The following is an 18,578-nucleotide window of genomic DNA, read 5'->3' as shown; positions in this document are numbered from 1 at the left end:
TAATTTCATTGGAAAACCCTAGACACAATATAGTTTAATGTTAATCCATCTAAATTTTCTTGAGAATGGATAGAGAAATAAATGAATACTGTGGAGGCTTTTAAAAATACTTTGTAAAAGTAAGCACAAATCTGTACAATGGCAAACAAATATTTTGGTGGAAAATAAGCGTGCATAATTATGTACAGTATGGTGTTTTAATGCCTAAACTGGCTCTGTTATTTTTTTTTTTACATTTTAATCTTTGCTCCAAAGCATCCTTTCTATAATTAGAAAAATTTTACAAATCTAAATCTAATTCATTTGTAACAAGTTAAGTTCTCATTCAGTCCTACCTATAGCATCTTCTTCAGAAAAAAAAAAGTATAAAAAAGCTCAACTTATGTGAACTAAGCTTAAAAACAAATTCCTCTTAAAATATCTCACATGATAGAGCAATAATGTACTTAAAAAACATGAGAGAAAATATCTTCCATCCCATGGAATAAATTTCTGTTGTAAAGGAACATTAGCACTTGTTTGAGGCAGGGAATGCAGACACAAGTTAGAACCTGCTACTCAACATGACTAGAAGACTAGAATATGTGTTGCATAACTCATTTAAGGAGTTTTCCTAACTAACAAATGAACACCTAACAATGCTAAAAAAGAGATTTCTCATTTTTTAATACAAATACTTTGGCAAAACAAGGAGTTGCTTTTGGTTAAAAAAAACTTTTAAATATAGCATATTTTTTTCATTGAGCAAATTTTTAGATTAACTTCTCCGATATGCAAATCAGCATAGGATTTATCCTAAATCCTTTGACCAAAGCAAACTAATTTTTTTTACACTGCCAAATTAAGTAGAGGAACAATATAGTATTGTTTCTAGGTACTGATCAGTGCAATCTTAACAAGGTTAAAAAAAGTATATTTGGGAAGCTCAAGAAATGTCAATTAAAAAGAGAAGAAAAGTTTCATTTCTTTCATGAGTCTTTAAAAGAAGAAACCCAAGAAAAATTATTTTAATTTCCAATGTTTAGCATGTTAAGAAATTGTGAATTTAAGTTTTTTCTACATTAATTTAAGGCATGAATGCTTAACAATTTTAAAGAGCGATTCAAAAGGAATGTCAAATGTTAGGGAAAGATGTCTTTTTAAAAGTTGTTTAGTGGGATCAATAAACCAAAATTCAATTTTCTCCCCAATATACTGACACACATTTCATATTCATGCCATCCAACACGGTCTATTAAAAGGAAATTTCAACTTAATACCAAGATCAATACTACAAAATCAATTCTTCAACAAAAGAAAAAAATACACTTAATTTCAAGATTTCATAATAGTCTTTTCATCAAACCCTTTCTGGTAAAAACAAAATACAGTGTATTCTTTTTATACCACAATGGACTAGAAGTTAAAATATTCACAGCATAAGATACTTATACAAAATCCATCAGAACTTTTGAGTTCTATCATTAAAAAAAGTTCTGAAAATATCTGGTACACAGCCAGAATGCTGAGTCAAAGTCAACACAAGTGCATCACCTCTTTAATGTCAAACTTCTCAAGTTTTCAAAGGAATGTTCACTAAATTAACAATATAGATTTTAGAGGGATGGTTGGGGTTAGGAAACCCATGGCTCTGAGGCTTCTATTATAATGGGCCACATCCATCAACACAGTGACTTATCTCCTGACAATTTTCGGTTTGTATTTGTTGAGAACCAAAAATTCCAGAGGAAAAAACTACTGATCTACTACCAAAGTATTTATTCAAATGTAAACAAGATCATAAAGGAAGAGAAGTCTAAATGACTACAATTAAATGTGTAGCACTGCAGATGGTCATAATTATCACCATCTTTGGAATAACCTCTAAATTCTGCAGAAGACATTAAAATTGAGTCATCTGTAGAAAAAGGACTAAGTTATGCATGAAAGCTAGTGGAGTGTACCTCTGCCCTATGTGAAACAGTGATACCGGTCCCTAAAAAATATTTAATATTTGCCTTTAAATATTAAAGAAATATTTAATAAATATTTAAAAGCAAAAGTAGCATCTTTTAATTTAGCATTTCCAGAAGGACAATAATCCATATACTAGCTTTTCAAATTTCATTTGAAACTCATGGCCAACTTTAAATAAAATGTATAAAAACACAAACAAAAGACATAGGCACTGCCTAAATGAGTGTCTCTAACAGTATAAAGAAATTATTCATCTTGCTAGCAATTTACTGAGATCAAGATGGCTATTTTGGGACATGATAAACACTTGGAGGCATGCTATTTTTCCATACTATTAGTAAATTACTACTATGCTAGTAAGTCCCAGTGGTCCTTACAGGAAGTATCTAGTACAGTGCTCAGCACACAACCTGTGCTCAACAAATATTGCTTTACCAATCAAAGTGCCCATTTTACTCAATGGTTAAAGAGTTAATGCTTACTGAATATATTCAGTACATATGCTGTAAGTAATGCATTTTAAATACTTACATCAAGCAAATTCTGTAAATGTTTTATGAATTTCAAATTCATATTAAAAAGAACAAAAAATAAAAATTGGCAAAGAAACTCCAGATAATAATGAACATGGCCCATTAGTGCCCACAAGCCCCCAAAGTATAATCTTAAAATACCACTGCTACAGTGAATTCCATAGTCTTGAAAGTTTTACACCTGAGTAGCTCAAAAATTTCCCTTCTGAATTTTAAGCAAGTGCAAAAAGTTTTTCATTCCAGGAAATTGCATAAGTTCAGGATCTTGACACTCAAAATCAAACATAGTATGAATTGGAGGTAGCATAAATTTCTAAACTAATATAAAAAAGGAAGGTTATTTTAAACTATTCTGGAAGAATTGTTGAAATATTTAAAATCTTGAAAAGTAGGCGTCTTTCTACCTTGATTCTGAAATCTCTTTATTTTCTTCCCCCTTTTTACTATAAGAATACTGCTGGGTCCAGGCCCCATTTGGACCTGTGGCATCAACTGCAATATCAATGACAGAATCAGGAGTTAGCCACCTCAGGAAAATGAGGAAGAGGAAGTTTAACACGGCCAAAAAAGCAAAGGTGCAGCCAGTCACTGGGCCACAGTGAGAGATCAGCCTGTTCAGCCGCTTGTCCATTGGTAAAACGACTTCCCTAGACACTCTGTCGTACACCTAGAAGAGTAAGAAGAGTAAATTATGGTGTGGAAGCCTCCAAGTCAGAGGGCACTTATCTTCCCATAAACTCGGTACATGGAGATACACAGATGCTTAATGTTTGTTTGCTTTGATGGGACTCACTGCTCTGACTGGAGGAGACTGGGTCACCAGCTGCTGGCATCTAAGAATACAGAAAGAAGGTTGCAATACCTTCACCAGACAGGGGAAGAAGGGCTAGACTTCTATCATGGTGTACCCATCCTTTTGCACACCCTGGGTTGTCTCTGACCAGATAAAAGGTCTCTGCTAAGATATTACTTTCTTGTGTTATCTGTGGTGACAGAACAGACATACAGCATGTTCTTCAAGTCACAGAAGGAGCAGCAGGACACAAGACAAGTATGAGAAAGCACTGATAGGTAACAGATAAACTAAAAATCACCAGAATCTGACTGGGGCCAGCTTTCTAGTGCAGTTTTGAGTACCAAAGTGAGGGGAAAAAAAGATTTCTCACCTTAACTACAGAAAAAGTATGGCAAATGTAAGTAAGCTATAACTAGACAAAAAATTTAGAGCGTTTATTTTTTGGTAGTATAAAATAATGAGTATATACAACTCTGAACTTTTTGCAATTATAAGATAGTCTATAATAATATTTTCTAGCAGAAACAGGTTCTTTCTAAATAAGTAAAAATAGTGATTTTAATAATTACATCATTAAAATTCTTACAAAGAAAACATAATAAAAAAAATTAGCATTTAAGTGCAAGAAAGTACAAATGTGTTTTATCCTTCAGTTGAGATTGTTTCATTTTCCTCCAAATGACCCTATTTCTGTTGACCCTGGCTCAGGCCCTCATCTCTGCTTAATTAGACTCCTAATTGGTCTCTTCCTTCCCACTCCAAGTCATCTTCCACTTTGCTGCCAAAATGATACTTCTAAAACAGAGATATGACTACGTCACTCCTTATCTCTCCTCCTGTTTGATTTTGCCTCTAAGGATAAGAAATAAAATGTTTAGCCTGGCATTTATAATTGTCCACAATCTGCTTCACACCTAAATTTCCAGTCTTATTTCAATTATTTTTCTTTGTATATTCTCTATACCAGTCAAAATAGCCTATTTGTTCCATATAATCTTCAACCACAGAACTTTGCCATATATGGAATACTCTGCCCTAACTTCTAACTTCAGAGACTCCCTAGCTACTTTCAAAGCACAGCAAGGGCCAAGGAGGCCATTTCCTAGTAGAAGAAGCCTTTCCTAATTTCCCCATTAGTTAATATCCCTTCCCTCTTAAAACTAATTGTTAGGTGCTTTATTTATACATGATTGTGTTCTCTCTCTACTCCTTCCTTGAGGACAAGAGACTGAAAGCTCCTTGAAAGCAGGAACGGCTTCTTTCTTTCTTTTTTTTGTTTTTAGTGCTTTGTATCAAATAATTTCTTAAATATTTGTTGAAATATTATAATAATCTAATTGACTCTCTTCTTCAACTCTCCATTCTTTAATCAATCTTCCACATAGTTGTCAAAGTAATCTCTCTCCTCTTTGATCTTCTCTTCTCTTTAGGTTTTTAGGACACTACTCTCTCCTGGTTCTCCTCCTCCCTATATTACTGCTCCTTCTGTCTCATTTACTGGATCCTCCTCCAGAACATGCCCTCTAACTAGGTATCTTTCAGAGTTATCAACTGGGTCCTCCTCTTTTCTTCCTCTCTACTACTTCTGGTGATCTCATCACTTCCCATGGGTTTAATGACCATTTCTATGCTGATGATTCTCAAATTTACCTATCTTGCCATAATCTCTCAGGGGATTTCTAAACTCCCATCTCCACCTGCCCTTCAGATATTTTGAACTGGGTGTCCCAATTGACATCTTAAACTCAGTATGTCCAAAACAGAATTCATTACCCTTCTCCCCCCCCACACACACACACCCTTTTCCCCTTTCTCTATTACTGTAGAGGCCAACATGATCCCTGCCATTCCCTTAAGTTCACTTCCAAGGAAGCATCCTGTATTCTTCACGATCTCTCACCACCTTCCCATAATCAATATGGGGCAAGACCTGTTGATTTCATCTTAAAAATTTTTTTTCAACCTCTCTTATTTTTTATTTTTTCTCAATTACCTTAAGAATATTTTAATATATTCTTTGCTTAAAATTTTGAGATCCAAATTCTCTTCCTCCTTTACCTCTCCCTTCCATGAGAAGGCAAGCAATTTGATATAGATTATGCATGTGAAATCATACAAAAGATATTTCCATATTAGCCATATTGCAAAAGAAAAATGCAGACCAAAAAACAAAAAAAGAAAAATTAAGTTTAAAAAGCATGCTTTGATCTGCATTCAGATTCCATTAGTTCTCCAGAGATGGGTAGCACTTTTTCATATTAAGTTCTTTGGAATTATCTTGGATCATTGTATTGATCAGAATAACTAAGTCACTCACAACTGATCACTAAACAATACTGCTGTTACTATGTTCTCCTGGTTCTGTTCACTTCACCTTGTATCAGTTTATATCAGTTTCTCCAGGTTTTTTTCTCTACTTGTCATTTCTTATAGCATAATAGTATACTATTACAATCATATAACACAATTTATTTAGCCTATTCCCCAACTGATGGACATTTCCTCAGTTTCCAATTCTTTGCCACCACAAAAAGAGAGCTGCTACAAATATTTTTGTATACATAGGTTCTTTTCCTTTGTCTTTATCTCTGAAATAGAGACAACTGGGTCAAAGGCTATGCTCAGTTTTATAGCCCTTTGTATATAGTTCCAAATTGTTCTCCAAAATGGTTGAACTAGTTCACAACCCTACCAATATTGCATGAATGTCCCATTTTTTCCACATCCCCTTCAACATTTGTCATTTTTCCTTTCTGTCATTTGATAGGTGGTACCCTCAGAGTTGTTTTAATTTGTACTTCTCTAATCAATTGTGATTTAGAGCATTTTTTAATCCAACTATAAATGGCTTTGAATTCTTCTTCTAAAAGTTACCTGTTCATACCTTTTGTCCATTTATCAACTGAGGAATGAATCATATTCTTATAAATCTGACTCTGTTCTCTTTGACAAATGAGGTCATTATCAGAGAAACTTGTTGCAAATTTTTCTTCTAATTTCTTGCTTTCCTTCTAATCTTGGCTGCGTTGGTTTTGTTTAGGCAAAACCTTTTTATTTTTGTGTAATCAAAATTAACCAATTTATATCCTATAATGCTCTATCTTGTTTGGTCACAAATTCTTCCCTTATTCACAGATCTGAAAGGTAAAATGTTCCATTTGTCCCTAATATACTTATGATTATCACTCTTTATTTCTAAATCATATAACTATTTAGACCAGTAATGGTCAAACTTTTTAAAGAGGGGGCCAAAGGAAAGGAAATGCTCATCTGTCAGTCTGTTTCTAAGGCAACTCTTTAGAAGTTTCATTGTATTGTATCCTACTCATTGTTTTCGTCAGATCAGGAATAATGGCCTGGGAGGTATAGTTTGTCCATCACTGATTTAGACCATACCTTGGAATAAGGATTAAGATGCTGGTCTTCCCTAGTTTCTACAAAACTGCTTTCTAGCTTTCCCAGCAACTTTTATCAAATAGTGAGTTCTTGTACCAAGTTTGGATTTTTGTGTTTATCAAACATTAGATTACTATTGTAATTTACTATTTACATTATATATCTAACCTATTCCTGTGATCCACCACTCTACTTCTTAAGCAATACCAGATTGTTTTGATGATTATTGCTTTGTAATACTTTGAGATCTATTTGATATTGCTAGGTCACCTTCCTTGACAGTTTTTTTCATTGATTCTCCTGGTAGTCGTGTTCTTCCAGATTAATTTTTTATTTTTTCTAATTCTATGAAATAATTTGATTGCTTTGTCACAAAGTAAATGTATTTAGGTAGAATTATCACTTTCATTATACTGGCTGGATCTACTCATGAGCAATTAACATTTCTTCACAACTGTTTAAATTGGACTAAGTGTGAAGTGTCTTGTAATTGTGACTAGATAGTTCATAGGTTTGTCTTGGCAGAGGGACTCAAATATTTTATATTGTCTACAATTATTTTAAATGGAATTTCTCTTTATATCTCTTCCTGCTAGACTCTATTAGTAATATATACAAATGTTGATGATTTATGTGGCCTTATTTCATATCCTACAACATTGCTAAAGCTATTAATTATTTCAGCTAGATTTTTAGTTAATTCTCTAAGTATTCCATTATATCTGGAAGGCTATTACCTTATCCCCATGTTGGCAAACCTATGGAGCACATGCTAGAAGAGGCTGCTCTCCTCCCCCTCGTCATGCAAACCTGAGGACATTTCTCACTTCATCTGCTCCTCTGCCCAGCAGCCCAATGGGAGTGCTTCCTCCCTCCCCTGTCTGAAGTAAGGCAGGGAGCTCACATGCAACGTGAGGGTTGCAGTTTGGGTACTCAGTCTCTAAAAGGTTTGCCATCACTGCCTTAATAATATTTGCTGATGGTTTTAGATAGGTACTACTTATCATTTTAAGGAAAGCTTCATTTATTATTCTTTTTAGTGCTGTATTTTGTCAAAAGCATTTTCTGCATCTATTGAAATAATCATATAACTTTACTGTTTTTATTATTGATATGGTCAATTATGCAGATAGTTTTTCTAAGGGTGAACAAGTCCAATATTTCTGGTCTAAATTCTACCTAGTTATACTTTTTGATCTTTGTGATACACCGCTGTAACCTCCGTGCAAATAAATATTAGTAAATGAATAAAATTTATGCATTTCTGTGCATTAGGGAAATCAGTCTACAGTATTCTTTCTGTTTTTGTTCCTCCTGGTTTAGGTAACAGCACCATAATTGTGTTGTAAAAGGAATTTGGTAGTACTCTTTCTTTGCCTAGTTTGCCAAGTAGTTTATATAGTACTATAATTAATTGTTCTTCAAATGTTTGGTAGAATTCATTTGTGACTCTATCTGGTCCTGGGGATTTTTCTTAAGGAGCTCATTACTGGTTATATTCAATTTCTTTTTCTAAGATAAGATTATTAAAGTATGCCATTTCTTATTCTGTTAATCTGGGCCATTTGTATTTGTAAATATTCGTCCATTTCAGAGATTATTAGATTTATTGGCACACAATTGATCAAAATCACTCCAGGTAATTGCTTTAACTTCCTCTTCATTCATGGTGAATTTACCCTATTCATTTTTGATAATGATAATTTGATTTTCTTCTTTTTTTAATTAAATTAACCAATGATTTATTTAGTTTATTTTTTCTTCCTCCCATAAAACCTGCTCCTAGTCTTATTATTAGTTTAATGTTTTTCTTACTTTATTTCATTAAATCTCTCCTTTGATTTTCAGGATTTCCAATTTTTTAATTGGGGTGTTTTAATTTTTTTTTCTATTTTTTTTAGTTGTATGCCCAATTCATTGATCTGCTTTCTCTATTTTATTGATGTAAGCACTTAAGAGATATACACTATTGCTCCGACTTCATTCCATAAGTTGTGGTATGTTTTCCCATTGTTGCCATTCTCTTTGATGAAACTATTGATAGCTTCTGTGATTTGTTCTTCATCCCACTCATTCTTTAGAATTAGATAATTTAATTTTTAATCAATATTTCAACATGTTTTCCCTTTAGTAAATGTAATTTTTATTGCATCATGGTCTGAAAAGGATGTATTTACTATTTTGGTTGGGAAGTTTTGATTTCATGTTTGCGACATCTCCTGAATGTGCTCCCCTTATCTCCCTTAAAACTACCACCATTTTAATGCCCTCATTACCTCACTCTTGAATTATTCCAATAACCTGATAGTGGATCTACCTGTCTCAATTCTCTCCCCACTTCAACCTCCACTCAGTCACTAACTGATTTTCCTAAAGTTTAGATCTGATCATGCCACAGCCCAGTGCCTTCCCCAATGTTCCAACAAAATCCAGTGGTTTCCCACTGCCTCCAGGAGCAAATAAAAAGTGCTTTGAGAGTCAGAGCTCTTCATAATCCAGCCCCCTTCTACCTCTCCAATCTTCTTATACTTTACTCCTTTCCACCCAGTCTTTGATCAAGTGACACAGGTTAACTATTTCAGCAACAAGACACTCCAGTTCTCAGTTTTGGCATGCTTTCTGTCTCTCCTGTCTGAAATGCTCTCCCTCCTCCACTCTGACTGCTGAGTTCCCTGACTTCTCTTAAATCCAAATTAAAATCCTATCTTTTACTGGAAGTCTTCCCCAATCCCTCTACTAATTATTTCCTTTTATTCTATGTAGCTTGCTTTCTACATATAGGATGAATATGAATTTTGTCTTCTCAATTAAACTGTACACTCCTTGAAGGCAGAGACTATCTTTTGCCCCTTTGTATCTCCAATCTTAGTACAGTGCCTGGTACAAAGTAGGTGCTTAATAAAATGTTTAAGGATTGATTGGTTGAATCCTAAGGCACAGATATGAATATGTATACTTTATTGCTCAAAATTCATCAACAGACTTTATTTCTTCTAGGATAAAATGCATAGCTTTTAAAACAATCCACCAACTTGATTCTAATTTATTTCATATACTTTCCTTCACAAATTCTATATTCTAACCAAACTAGAATTTCTCATTAAAGTTGAGATTCTTTTCCTTGCCTCCATAAATGAATATATTTTGTGCCTGAAATGTATCATCCCTGATTTTAAGAATCCTTGTTTTGGGGGGCAGTTGAGTGGCTCAGTGGATTGAAAGCCAGGCCTAGAGACTGGAGGTCCTGGGTTCAAATTTGGCCTCAGACACTTTCTAGTTGTGTGACCCTGGGCAAGTCACTTGATCCCCCTTGCCTAGTTCTTACCACTCTTCTGCCTTAGAACCAATACACACTATTAATTCTAAGACAGAAGGTAAAGGTTTAAAAAAAAAATCTTTGTTTTCCCTCATAGTTCATACTTGCTCTGTGAAATCTTTCCTGATCCCCAGTGTTATCTCCCTCCTTGAATTACTCTGTAGTATACATTTTTGTATACATGTTGTGATTTCCAAGAAGAACATTAACCCTTTAAGGAGAAAGATTTTTAGTATTTATCTTTATATCCAAAGCACCTAGCTTAAAAATGTGCAGTTTTTAAACCCCAAATTACATTTTTACAAGGTATTTTCTACATGAAAAACACAAAATATAATAGCAATATTAAGTTGTATTTTAAATCCATTATGCCTATGTGAATCAAAACTATAGTCTTCAAATAATGGTAATTAGTGGGAAAAGAACTGGTTCACACAAATCATGCAACTTTTACATCTAGCTTCCTGTCAGTTTGGGTCTCCTCACTGTGTCAGGAAGTGTGACAAACTTGGATTAAAGAGGCACAGACAAATACCGACTCCAGAGTTTACTAGCAATAGCTAAAACTATGGGTAAATAATTAGTCAGTCTCAGTTTTCTCATTTGCAAAATAAGAATAATTACATTTGGACTAACTACCTGAAAAGATTTCTGTGAAGACAGTGTTTTGTAAACTTTAACTTAAATTTAAAATATAGCATTGTATTGTGATCTTAATGAGCCATTTAATCTCTAAGAACTGTTCCAATTTTAACACTATGATTCAACTAGAAGTTTTTCTCAACGAACAGTCCAATAACCTATAAAGTCTTTTATTTCATATTGATTGCATTTTATAAAATATGGAATAATCATTACTAGATGTTATGTAAGCAGCTAAGAGACTTTAAATTTCTATACTAAGTTAAAGCAAGTAAAGATCCACCACAACCCAAGTTTAGTCATTTTGCTGATGTTTCAGACAATTCTTAGTAATTTTAGGATGTGTACCTACCTTTTCAGTTCTCTCTGCAACATCCCTCCAGGTATAGAATGTCTTTACTTTGTTATGGATTTTTTCTGGATCTAGCAATGTTCCTGACTTCTGCTGTGAAATAGCTCTTTCTAAGCCATCACACAAAGATTTTACTGATGGTTCACATAAAATGATAAGATTATCAGGCAATACTTCAGGAATTCCACCAACCCTGGTACTTACAACCTTTAAGGCAAAGAAACAACATGAGTGAAAATATAATACACATATTCTAGAAACAGATACATTGCAAAGAAAACCAAGTACTACATCACAGCAAATTCTTACCCACTTACAAAAAAAGGAAAAATAAAGCAAAACAAATTATCCCAAATTTTTCTTACCTGTAAACCACAACTTGCAGCTTCCACAATTGCCATGCAGAAAGCCTCAGTAAGAGAAGTATTTAGAAAGATATGTCCCTGAACCAAGACATCTCTAACATCTTGGTGTTCCAAGGCTCCCAAAAGACGCACCCTGAATTTAAAGAAAAGGATAGAGAAGAAAAGATAACAATATACAATAATAAAGAGTACAATTTCTAATTTGCAAACTATTTCATGAGTTCCACGCAAGTTCTTCCTCACATTTATTTTTTAAATGTTAAAAAATGACTATCAAAAATCTTACCTAAAAAAAACCATCTTTGCAAAGCCTTCCCTGTTTATTATGCTAACCATACAGTTTCTACCATTGTAAAGTAAAAGGGAAATAATTTTTAACTACTTATTTCTAATTAAAATATTAAGGCTAACTTGGTAATGGCATTCTAAAATATTAATGCAAACTTTTCTAATCAATTATTTCTTTCTTACTATTCCCAAATGTAAAAATTATGTTGGCAGTGAGGAAAAAACCCAAAGAAAAGGTAATCCTTTAAATACTTTTTCTTCTTACAGATTAATTTAATTCAAGATAAATGTGATTCCTGTGATGTCTTGAAACTATCTACCTTTGGGAAAGGCAGCAAAACTAATATGCTGCTCACTAGCTAAACTTCTTTAGGCAATACTTTACTATTCTTACACAGTGGAATAAAGAACTACTCAATACCTGTCATGTAGTTGGTATCTTTCCCGTACTTCTTCCAAAATGATTCTTTTTGGCCCTTCTCCTCCAACTATGAAATTTAAATCTGGATATTTCTGACAGAGTTCAGGTATTATTCCACTAAGCAAATCAATCCCTAAGAACATGAAATTAAAAAAAAAGTTATGAAAGGTTAATTTTAGGAGGAAAAACTTTTTTATGCTTCTTGTTCAAAATGAGTTATTCAATTCCTTACATATGGTGTTGACTAGACCCTCCAGGAAAAAAGGAGAAAGCATACTTTTTGACCATCCCCTAGAAAAGCAATACTGCTCACCAGTTACCACTAGCTCACAAATGATAACAAGTCTTTCATTCTGAAAACTATTACAAAGAATTGTTTAAAACATTAAGTTATTGTTAGAAGGCAGCAATATGAAATGAATAAAAATAAAAAGGAAGTTCTCAGTTCTAGTTCCCCTACTGAAACATACCTGTTGTTACCCTGGACAAGTCACTTATCTTCTTAATCCTCTAGGGAAGAGATATCAAACAGTGTGGAATGGACCAAATTGAAATGTAATTGAGAAATAACTAACAAAATAAAAATTAAATAAGTTTAATACATGGTTTCCTAAGTCAATATATGACTCACTAGTGGCCTCCATTTCTATTAGGAGTTTGAAACCACTGCTCTAAACAAATGTTAAAAGATTTTAAGTTGTAGAGCACATGCCAACTTTCTGCAGTAGTAGAAGGAATTTCTTCATTGAGAGTTCTCTACATCAGTGAAATCATAAGATAGGAATCCCTATCTTATCCTCATTCTGTTTACTTATCTTTGCAAGTCCAAATGAATTCTTTTCTGCTACACATGAACTTATTACTCCCCAAGTCATATTTTTCTCAAATGTAAGATTCTACTCCATCAAATTAATATACTGACATGTCATGAGAAGAAAAGAACAAGGAATTCATCCGGTTGCCACTACTTACGCACATTCTATAAAGTAGCCCTAGTCAAATTCATTTGACAGTAAGATTAAACACTATAACCAAGTAATTCTATAAAGTAGCCCTAGTCAAATTCATTTGACAGTAAGATTAAACACTATAACCAAGTCTTACTCTGAAGTCAGAATCAGTATAATGTCCTACAGGAAACTATTAACCAGACCAATTCAGTCTTGGTTCCCTTTTTAAGTCTATTCTTTGGGTTTAAAGCATATAATATTGGTCCCATTTGTTTCAAATCTAATAAAGTTATTTAAGTACACCATAGATTGATAAAATTTCTATTATTTTTGCCTTAATATGAATTTTTTATTTCTCTATTTCCATTATAAACACTATAAGAACCTATGGTGAAGCAAAAATTCACATCCAATAGTTGTAAGTTCCCTGAAGGCAAAGATTACTCTTTGTCTTTGTTATTCTAGTCCTCAGTACAATGCATGGCACATACCAGGCCCTTAATAAATGCTTAATAACTTGATTAGATATTATAAATTAAATATATCTGTTAAACTATTACCCTAGAAATAATTTTTAGAACAATCACAAGTTAGCAGGTGACTTTAAAATCAGAAGAAAAGTCATGTGGTGGATTTAAGTAGATTGCAATATGATACTACCAATGACAATCAATGTTGATTTTCCTGAAATAGTATTCAAAAGGCCATCATGATATAAAATTATGCATGAATCATAAAGCAGATCAACCAGTTATGTAGCAAGATTGAAGAATTACAAATGAGGAGCCTATGTTACAGTAGCATTCATTAGCATCAAAAGAACCATACGAAATCCTCCACCAAGTTAGGTCAGTTCCTCTATAGATATATGAAAAAACATGCACAAAAACTGTACAATTATGAAGACTTACATGATTTGTGAGAAGTACCAAGGGAGGGAACAGCGTAGTTTATAAGCAAAAGTTGATTTTATTCTACTTATAAAAACATATTCCGCAGTCTAACTGAAGACTATATATATATATTTATTTATTTATTTAATCTTATCTCTTTAGGTGGCCAGATTTCCAATGGCCATCCATACTCATACAAACTGGGACATAGAAAAATTTACAGATTTAAATTCATTTTGAAGTACATGACTCAATTTTCTTCCTCCTCAAATCAAACATATAATTAGGTTGAGAAATTGCACAGAAGAAGAGGATATGAATTCAAAGATCTGTGGTTTCCTATTTGGAGAAGTGCCATGAGATTCTGATTAATATAAAGGAAGATTTGAGAAGTGGTCAAACAATATGTATCTTTGATCTGGCTTATATGGTTTCATATGCTACAGAAAGTTTGCCTCCAAGGATTACTCTTCTTATCACTCACTGAGGCAATTAAAAAAAAAAGTCAACAGGGAAAAATCAATTGGGCCCTTAACATTTAAATCCAAAGGGTTCTTCCTGGTCCACCATGCCTGTAGTCTCCCTCCTTAAAATATAAATTCCTGGAGGACAGGGATTGTCTTTCTTATTGATACTACTTTTCATTCAGTCAGTCATTTACTAAAAAAATTTCTTTGGTGGAGATATGGATATTAATTCTCAGCAGGTTGCTTATAATAAAAAGGAAGACCATTTTAAAAGAATGTGGACTATTAACCTTCACTCACTGTCAATCTGACGCTCCTAAAGCACAGGTCTAACCATATTAAATATCTATTCAGTAAACTAATGACCTCCTATTACTGTGTTGGTGAACCTATGGCACACATGCCAGAAGGGGCTACTCCCCTCCCCCTCTCCGCACATGCTTGAGGACATTTCTCACATCACCTGCCCCTCTGCCCAGCAGCCCAATGGGAACATTTCTTCCCTCCCGTCTGGGGTAAGGTGGTAGGGCTCACATGTGGCATGAGGGTTGCAGTTTGGGCACCTGATCTCTAAAAGATTCACCATCACTGTCCTATTATCTCCTGGATCAAATATAAGGTCCTCGTTTGGCATTCAAAGTCCTTCATAGTTTGCTCCCCTCCCCCATTCTCTCAGTTTTATTATATACCTAAATCCCTTCCACATGTCCTATAGTCCAGACACCTACTATTCTTGACATTTCATCACTTGATTATGGGCATTTTCACCATATAGCCTCCACTTTCTACAGGAAGCCATCCCTGACCCTTCTTAACGCTAATTCCATCATTGGATTATCTCCAATTTATTCACTTACATTATTTATACAGTTGTTTGCATGCTGTCATACCCATTAGACTGGAGGCTCCTTGAGAATAGGTATCTAGCTTTTACCTTTCTTTGTATTCCCAGTAATAGTAAGCACTTAATGTTTGCCTTCACCTCCTGTAGCTAGTTAGCTCACATTAGGTTAAATTTTTTAAATGATCATCAGGGTCTCTTAGCTATGCCCCATGTAGGCCAGTTGGCTATTCTCTGTTTTACAATCATCTGCTCACCGAACTTTTAATTCTATCTAGTCATCTCACACAATCATGCTATTGTTCCAAAAGAGAACTGACAAAAGAATATAAATGAATCAGAATAAAGCTATTGGTAAGGGAAAAACAAGAACTAAAAAAAAACCTGCTGAGGATATGTCAATATGATCAAAGTGAAAAAGCAAAAACTTGTGAGGCAAGTAAAGAACATTTTTCACTGGCCCACCCTGGCCACCCTATCTGATCTTTTAATCTTGCTGTCAGAGTTTCAAAGCCACAGATCAAATCTAAGCTGTTTTGATATCATTACTGCTACTACCAAAACCTGGCTTCTAAGGAACATTTTGCATGTCCTACTCCTCTAGGGCTAGGAGAAACAGTTCCCCTCTTGCCTTATTTCAACTGAGTAAAAAGTTGGATTCTTCAGAGAAATTTACTAAGTAGCTAAAAAGTTTAGAAGTTTATACAACTGATAAGTTTATAGTATATAGAAATCTTCATTTTTGTGGCAGTTAGGTAGCAGAGTAAATAATAGAGAGCCAGATACAGAGACTGGAAGTCCTGGGTTCAAATGTGACCTCAGATATTTCCTAGCTGTGTGCAAGTCACTTAACCCCAATTACCTAGCCCTGACTATTTTTCTGCCTTGTAATAGATACTTAGTATTTGTTCTAAAACAGAAGGTAGGGGTTTAAAAAAAAAAGAGAGAGAAAGAAATCTTTATTCTTATTCTTAATGTCATACCTACAATCAAAAAATTGAAATAAACCTTAAAAAAATTATGATTGAAGAAAAACCTTTACTATCTACCCCTAATTGTTTCTTAGATTTTCAAGTAATCCTGCACTAAGCTTGCAGCTATATCTTTTTCTTAGTACCTTAGTGCTTTCTACAGTTGCTCCCATAGGTCTGTTTTCACCCATGACCTATTTTTATATCTTTCAATTGTTTTTAAATGTTCTACACTACATGCAATTGAACCTCACCTTCTTAGCAATATAGGACAATGCCCATGAAAAGGCCTTGGAAAGAACCATCTCCTAACATTTATCAGAAACCACAGACTTCCTTTTTCTATACCCCAGCCAAATTTTACTTTTCAAATCATTGCAGATTAAAGACAAGAAAGATGGCCTGAGTGAGGTCAAAGAACACTGATACATTCCCCTGCATAGATGATCTTCTGAATGACTCATGTCAAGGAGTGGGTCTCTTAGAATCTGCAATTTCACAACACATATAACTTTAAAATATCATAATAGCAACAATTTTCACTAACAGGAAGGGTTGAGTCTCATATTTTGGGAATTATTTAACCTCACAAAATAAACAGTGAAATGACAAGTCTTAAATGTTATCCAAATACCACCTACATAGTTATAATTATTAAATTCAGAGTTAATCTACATAAATCGTATTTTTAAAAAATCTTTTCAAAACAAATTTTTTTACATAAAAATTCACCATCGATTTCAAATAAATATGTGACTTCACCTATTAGATTTCTAAATCATTAAGTACTCCATTACTATTTAATCAGCTACAAGGTCTATGGAGGATTTATGGAGAGATATGGATAAGAACTGAACAGCACAAATAAGGCATAGAAGGGTTATGCTCTGTCCCTTTAAGGAGATGTTCAATTTATGATTGTAGATATAATCAAGTACAAAAATATGTAAGCACATATGAAAACAATTAAAAAACAAAATAATAAACTGAATTAAAAAACAAAATAATAAACTGACATTAAACCACTTATGACAGAGACTTCTCTATGAATTGCAGTTTTAGTTTACTTCATTACCTTTTCTGTAAACAAGCCTGCTGATAACAACAATAGTTATTACACTATCATCCCTTCTAAATGGGTCTGGAGTGAAGTCAGTAGGATCTACAGCATTGGGGATGACGGATACTATCTCAGGATTCAGTGCTGCTCTTAGAACAGTGTTTTCCTTGCTAGTGTAAGAGACACAAATGATATGATTTGTATCACAAAGCGATACAGTTAGAAGTTTGTTTGTAAGCACGGAGCTGACATCAGCAAATCCAAAAAGAGAATGGTCTGTGAAGACTGTCTGTAGGCCCATTGTCTTGGCGTGGAAGAGTGCATCATGGGCCATGGCAGAAAAAGAGCTATGTGAATGGATTATGGTGACTCTCTCCCGAACAAATATGTACCTGAGCAGAGGCAGACTGTGAAAGAGGGTTGTTGCTGTAGACTGATTGTACATGACTTTTAGTGGTAAATAATATACTTTGAGGCCACTGGTAAGGTATCGGATACCTTTTCTATTTCCATAAGCATGGGTGACAATTATGACTTTGTGTCCTCTTTCAATAAGACACTGAGATAGCTGGTAAATGTGGCTTTCCACTCCTCCCATATTTGGATAAAAAAAATCAGACACCATGCATATATTATGTGTTCCAGCAGTTCTACGTGGCTGATGGATTCCACAGTCATTGTGAGAGAGTTTAGACGTGAGAGACTGTCCAGGCCCATTTACTCTTCTATATGCCATATTAAGATGAGATTTAGTCATTAGTCCTCATAATAGTCCACTGAGACAGATGCCATTTGTTCCCTGGTAAAGAAAATTTAAAAAAAAATCTCAGCAAAATATATTCAAATTGCCACTTACTAATTTAAGTATATACATTAAATGATGCTATGTTTATTATTTACTTACCTTCTTCCTAGGAATGAAAAAAGCCTAAATAAGCATACATATGAAAATATATATAATAAATAATAGCACCATGACTATTTCATCTAGTAGCTTGACATAATACTTTTAGACATAAAAGTAAAAACATGAAGAGTTTACTTGCCAAGATATAGTACAACATAGCCAATTCCAATTCTTGACAACTCAAAATTCAATAGTATAAATAATAATTTATAAAATCAATTTACCTATATTTTATTTATATTCAACTTTTTGAAAAATATTTTTAAATTTTTATTTTTCACATTCTTTTCTTTTTAAATTTTCAGTTTCAAATTCTCCCTTTCTTTCTCATCTCCATTAAGAAGGCAAGCAATGATATCAATTATAAATGTGAAATCATGCAAAACATTTTCATTTCCAAAAAAAGCAAGAAAAATAAATAGTT

At 33.7% G+C, this 18,578-nt stretch overlaps 1 protein-coding gene across 1 annotated transcript; it reads right to left on the bottom strand.

Moving 5' to 3' along the window:
- Nucleotides 1-2,889: 2,889 nt before the first annotated feature.
- Nucleotides 2,890-18,004, bottom strand: PIGA (phosphatidylinositol glycan anchor biosynthesis class A). The gene is made up of 5 exons (XM_044666958.1): nt 17,263-18,004; nt 12,066-12,198; nt 11,357-11,489; nt 10,992-11,198; nt 2,890-3,156 (listed from the first exon to the last, which is right to left on the bottom strand). Exons 1-5 carry the CDS (start codon nt 18,002-18,004, stop codon nt 2,890-2,892), a joined length of 1,482 nt encoding a protein of 493 aa, XP_044522893.1.
- Between the last annotated feature and the right edge of the window lie 574 nt (nt 18,005-18,578).

Source organism: Gracilinanus agilis, chromosome 3 (genome assembly GCF_016433145.1).
Source record: "Gracilinanus agilis isolate LMUSP501 chromosome 3, AgileGrace, whole genome shotgun sequence".
NCBI classification, from domain to species: domain Eukaryota; kingdom Metazoa; phylum Chordata; class Mammalia; order Didelphimorphia; family Didelphidae; genus Gracilinanus; species Gracilinanus agilis.
This window is presented reverse-complemented; position numbering and strand designations above follow the sequence as displayed.

Bases quoted from the DNA above. Each gene is read 5' to 3' on its own strand.
- PIGA (XM_044666958.1), bottom strand. From the start codon at position 18,004: ATGACTAAATCTCATCTTAATATGGCATATAGAAGAGTAAATGGGCCT. The intron at 11,199-11,356 runs GTAAGAAAAATT...TTTGCCTTAAAG, and splicing joins CTGCAAGTTGTGGTTTACAG to GTTGTAAGTACCAGGGTTGG. The intron at 3,157-10,991 runs GTAGGTACACAT...TTACTCTTCTAG, and splicing joins TTGCAGAGAGAACTGAAAAG to GTGTACGACAGAGTGTCTAG.